The 6000-nt window shown below is 43.7% G+C and overlaps 1 protein-coding gene across 1 annotated transcript; it reads left to right on the top strand.

The window, feature by feature from the left end:
* The first annotated feature begins 621 nt into the window (after positions 1-621).
* LOC139225489 (dolichyl-diphosphooligosaccharide--protein glycosyltransferase subunit MAGT1) lies at positions 622-5802 on the top strand. Its single transcript, XM_070856305.1, has 9 exons — positions 622-787; positions 862-979; positions 1537-1677; positions 1762-1902; positions 2325-2414; positions 2716-2779; positions 3844-3918; positions 5439-5529; positions 5633-5802. Exons 1-9 carry the CDS (start codon positions 645-647, stop codon positions 5646-5648), a joined length of 879 nt encoding a protein of 292 aa, XP_070712406.1. The 5' UTR covers positions 622-644; the 3' UTR covers positions 5649-5802.
* The last annotated feature ends 198 nt before the right edge of the window (positions 5803-6000 follow it).

The raw sequence follows: 6000 nt of genomic DNA, 5'->3' as shown, positions 1-6000 counted from the left end.
GTTTTCACCTGCATGAATGTAAAACCAAGTAACGAGTTTGGTTTTACTCTAATACCGTACTAATTATTTTCCCAATCGAGACCAACTTCCTTGTTTTATCCACTGACAATCTAAATCCCCACAGAAATGACCTCTACTAATGTCCTCTACTTTTCAGACAGCTTCTTTTAGCTTCTGTATGGAAAAAGTCCAAAGTTGTTGATTGTAAAGAAAGAGATCCATATCGCTATCGTTTTCAAATGAGCATACAGCGTTTAAACTGCATTAGCGTTGAGTCATGATGCTGCACAGCTCACAATTAAAATACAGAAACCGCTTCCGTACGCTCTCCAACGTGCAGCCGAACATAGTGGCGCGACGTGTAACACCATCTGTAAATGCATGACACCGAGCAGCTCTGGCAGGCTCTGGTACCCACACCGGCACACTCGCCTCAAATCGCTATCAGGAGGTCACGAGTCAAGTATTTATCTACCTTGGATGTCTTGTGTAGCCTTAACAAGATAGCGTATGAAGCCAGTAGTATCAGGATGGCTCCTACTTTCTGTCCACTGTTCAACTGTTCTCGCACCGACCACTAGCAGCTGTCTTTGTGTCTGTGTCTGTGTCTCGTGTAGTCTCTGCTGTCAGAGAAGGTGACTCAGATGATGGAGTGGGCCTCCAAGCGTTCAGTCATCAGGATGAACGGAGACAAGTTTCGCCGCTTTGTCAAGGCCCCTCCCAGAAACTACTCGGTGATAATCATGTTTACAGCGCTGCAGCCACAGAGGCAGTGCGGGGTGTGCAGGTAAGGAGCAATGTGAGCTGGTTGCTTTTACTGTAATCTGTGATTTTTTTTTTGAATGCATCTTTTCATTTCAGACAAGCCGATGAGGAGTTCCAGGTGTTGGCTAACTCCTGGCGTTATTCCTCTGCCTTTACCAACAAAGTCTTCTTTGCATCCGTTGATTTCGACGAAGGATCAGACGTCTTTCAGATGGTGAGACAACTTCTCGTTTTCCTAAACTGGGGTTATGCCTCTTGTTTTCTAAGTCTGCTGTCCGTGCATTGATCCATAATATATCCTGAATATGATCAGTCTCATAACGGGGACAAACATACTCATTGATAGGCTAAGTCTGTGTTGTGTGGCCTATACATGGCACAGACCAGAAGTTGACTGAAGTTTAATTAAGATTGAATTAATGAAAAAGTTAAATTTCTTAGACCAGTGTTCCAAAATGTCCAAACATGGCCCTGAATGTTCTCGTCCAAAGAGACCTGCAATAAGTGCATTCAAGCTCCACGGGAACAAGAGCAAGAAGTCATCAGTAAGACAATGGGCATCTGTCTTTAATTAAAGAGTCCAAGTGTTTCAAGATGTCTTCTGGTGATGCTGACTGAAGTCAAGGCAGCTGAGAGATTAGTCCTCACCCTGCCTTGAGCTAAGACGCACTTAACGAAAACGGAGAAGCTTTGATACTTTTCAACAGGTTTGACCTCTAATGAATCTCACTGCTCCACGCGTTGAATGCTTTGACTGCGTTTGTGTTTCAGCTAAATATGAACTCCGCTCCGACCTTCCTCCACTTCCCATTCAAAGGGAAGCCGCGCAGGTCCGACACCTACGAGCTCCAGGTCCGCGGCTTCGCAGCCGAACAGCTGGCCAGATGGGTGGCAGACAGGACTGATGTGCAGGTAATCGCCAAGCACACCGTTAAGTCTGAGTATCCAGGGCCGTCCGACGTGACCCATCATTTATCGCTCTTGTCTGTTTTTCAGATCCGTGTCATTCGTCCCCCCAACTATGCAGGGCCTCTCCTGCTGGGCTTCCTCCTGGCTGTGATTGGAGGACTTGCATATCTACGAAGACACAATTTAGAGTTTCTTTTTAACAAGAACGTCTGGGCCTTCTCTGCACTGGTAACGACCGCTAACACACCACCAATGACCCACATCTGTACATAGACTAATGCATGGAGGTTGGCCTCTACCGAGTAGGGGTGTGAAGCGGAAATGGATTTTAACTTTGGCAGACTTCTAAATAGATCTAAATGCACCACGAACTGGTCGATTACTGGTTCTGATGTGACAAACCGGTTGACTGGGACTTGACTGCTCCTAAATGTGGCTGCTCCAATCTCGTGAGACTAACCCTAACCCAGCAAGCACAAGCAGGAATATGCAAGATGTGGATCTTAAAAACGTCTCCCAGCCGCCTGCGTTATTGTCGCACGTAATGAACACGTTTAGAGGACACGGTGACATCTTCTAGCCCAGTTTTGAATGACTATATTGTAACTTTTATAATCCCAGTGTTTTTTTGTTTTTTTTCTGTGCTTCAGTGCTTTGTGCTGATCATGACCTCAGGCCAGATGTGGAACCACATCAGAGGACCACCTTACGCGCACAAGAACCCTAGCACGGGACAAATTGTAAGGCAAAAGCACGTTATTTACTATATATTCCCACATATATATGAACAAACAATTTGAATAGTGTCAAACTGTGTGTGTGTGTGTGTGTGTGTGTGTGTGTGTGTGTGTGTGTGTGTGTGTGTGTGTGTGTGTGTGTGTGTGTGTGTGTGTGTGTGTGTGTGTGTGTGTGTGTGTGTGTGTGTGTGTGTGTGTGTGTGTGTGTGTGTGTGTGTGTGTGTGTGTGTGTGTGTGTGTGTGTGTGTGTGTGTGTGTGTGTGTGTGTGTGTGTGTGTGTGTGTGTGTGTGTGTGTGTTTTCAGAGCTACATCCATGGCAGCAGTCAGGCCCAGTTCGTGGCTGAGACACACATCGTCCTGCTCTTCAGTATCCTTTAGCTGTGCGCATGTTCACACTGCTACAGCCGGCATCCCCCGAATACTCAGGATTAAACCAGATATTCTTATCTGTATTAGTTCTTGCTAAGTGCACAAAGAAAAACAAGCCCAAGCAGGTGAATCAGATGCAGCGTCAGCTTTGCTCTCTCTCTCTCTCTCTTTCTGCTGATTTCATTTTGACACAGCAGCGCCTCTGTGTCCGTCTTTGCAGCTAAGCTTAAACTATGTCGTTGATTTCAATGGATGCTCATCGAAATGATGGGGTCGTTGGCAAAGGAGTGTCGATTCATCTTCAAATTGTTTCTGACAAAAGCAAAGGTGTTTCAAGACTGAATTTGCTTTAGAGGGAAGCTGGGCTCTGAATATGAAATGGGGAAACACAAAGCCATCCATGTTTCCCTCCCAAGTATTTATAGGAAAAGAATCTTTTACACTGGCTTGAGGGGTTATATTCTTTTCTTTTGACCATAAAAAGTGTGTGACTATATAGGTGATGGAGACGTGGGTCAATGAGATAATAGAGAATATTACGTGTTTGGTCTGATTACGTTGCACAGCAATTCTAAACTGGCTTTAAACAGACTGAAATGAAGCAGCAGACTGTCTGTCAGTGATCTCCAGCAATCACACACACACACACACCGCTGCTCCTGTAGGGGAGACTCTGTATCAGACGCCGTAAGTGAGGAGACCTGTTCTGGGCACCCATCTGTCGTCATCGTGCTTCAGAGAGCAACAAGTGTGGTCACACCTGAGCAGAAAGTAAAGAACCTGTCTAGTAGCAGTAAGGTCCAGACCACCAAGCTCTTCTTCTACATGTATTTTGTCCTGTGTTCAGGTAGACGCTTGACTTGGAAACACTCCTAATTCACATTCTGTTCATTACAACAAAAATTGTGATTTGTGGTTTGGGCTACGTGACTTCACTTAAGAACTGCAACACACCCAGATGTAGCTGTTAAATTCTAGCGGTAGTGGTTTCTTAGGAGGTCTGAATACACCACCATCATTCGTCACATTCATTTGTTATCTAAGCCTTGACCCGACTGTCAGATGCTGCTGTTACCATGGGAATGGTGCTGCTGTGTGAGGCTGCTACCTCTGACATGGACATTGGGAAGAGGAAGAGTATGTGCACACACACACACACACACACACACTTAGATGTTTACTGCTCACCAAGAGTGTAATCACAGTTTTCTATTTGCGAGTCCACTCAAGGTGCTCCCAGGGATAAAATGGAGAGGTTGACTTTTCTTCCGATCTGTCCATGAATAATTCCATGAGGTTTCAGCAGTCACACACTACTCACAAAAATTTAGGGATATTCGGCTTTCAGGTGAAATTTCAGGATGAACCTAAAATGCATTCTAACCTTTCCAGGTGAACTTAATGTGACCTTCTCTAAACTTTTGAATGCACATGTCTAACTGTTCAGTGTTTCAGTACTTTCTGCACAAGTTGCTGTTCTCTAACAAGAAGCTTAACAGCAACATTCACAACAGGTTTGATCCATGAATCCACCAATACATTTCCTGCTTCAGTTAGAATTGGTATTTAAACAGTCCTCCTCATCGTGCTGTTCACATTCTGACACCATGAGACCAAGACGACACCTAACAGTTGATCAGCAGCACCTCAACACTGGAGGCTTCAAACAGGAAGTCCTCAGACGGAGGTGTTCACTGAGCTTAGAGGGTCACAGAGTGTCATCAGGAGGTTGTAACAGTGATACAGAGAGACTGGAAGAGTCACAGAAAGGAGAGGAGTGGACCTCCTTTGGCCACATCCCAATTTATTGAGACACTGAAAATGTTTTGTTGTGGTATACCTACCACTGTTGTTAGATTTTCTTTCAATAAATTGTTTAAGATGAAGAAACTACCAGTGCATGCTGATACTTAAATACCCTACTTTCATGATATAATATCACTGTAGCATTCACTTTTTACATTTTCCATAAATTTTACCTGAAAGTCAAATATCCCTAACTTTTTGTGAGTGGCTCCATCAGTCCGAACTCATGCTTTGCATATGCTGTTTATTTAAACGTCCTGTTGAAAACCTCCATTCGGTTTGAATGACATGATTTTCAGCCAGTGAACACATCAAATAGCATCAATGAAGTGTTGAATTCAGTAATTGTACAATATTGTATGTTCTCTGGGTCCCCTTTTTCATCCAGATAGATAATGGCTTTTTAAAACAGACTTGTATCACTGGCAGACCTCTATTACTGATGTCTTCTTCTTTTAGAATTGTATTTAATGATATTTTAGCTCTCTAGTTTTAATGTTCTATTAATGCAAATCCCGCAGTTCATCAGTACAGATGTTTCACAGTAAAATCCCTCATCTTTTTTTTTTACCTTTTATTTATTTGTTGGACTTGTTCTGGAGCTAGAACCGAATTAATCCTATACACTATGCGGTGCTGTCTAGAATATACAGCAGCATCGAATTTCCTCTCATTTTATCTTGAGGAATTTTCTCGCCATTGAGGACGAGAACAATTTACTTGACGGGGAAACGTTTGAGTTCCCTGTTCATCACTGATGCTGAAATGAAACGTAGTTCTATTCATTTGCATGAATGCTTATGCACGCAAATCTCCTGTCTAGCAAAACTAACCGAGTGTGTTTGTGTCAGTTATGTGTGTAGCAGGTATTGGTCTGGTGATTCTGTTCTTCAGCTGGCTGCTCTCCATCTTCAGAGCAAAGTACCATGGATACCCATACAGGTAGCGACGGACAGACGAAGGAATTTCTTTCCTTCTTATTTTGATGTATTTAGTTTTACTTGCTGTGATTGGCTGAAATAATGTCTTCTTCCCTCTGTTGCAGTTTCCTGATGAGCTGAGCAGCAACCTCACAGCCAGTCAGGACGTTCCCCCAAGTGCTGTCAACAAGAATGGTGCTGTCCATGGCAGCGATGCCACATTTCTATTTACTAAGCCATGGTTTGTCTTCTGACCTGTTGAGCCAAACGTGTGTGTGCCCACACACACACACACACACACACACACACACACACACACACACACACACACACACACACACACACACACACACACACACACACACACACACACATACATAGATACACACACACTCACATACATACATACATACATACATACATACATAGATACACACACACACATACATACATAGATACACACACACACACACACACACACATACACACACAG

Source organism: Pempheris klunzingeri, unplaced genomic scaffold (genome assembly GCF_042242105.1).
Source record: "Pempheris klunzingeri isolate RE-2024b unplaced genomic scaffold, fPemKlu1.hap1 Scaffold_312, whole genome shotgun sequence".
Classification (NCBI taxonomy): domain Eukaryota; kingdom Metazoa; phylum Chordata; class Actinopteri; order Acropomatiformes; family Pempheridae; genus Pempheris; species Pempheris klunzingeri.
This window is presented reverse-complemented; position numbering and strand designations above follow the sequence as displayed.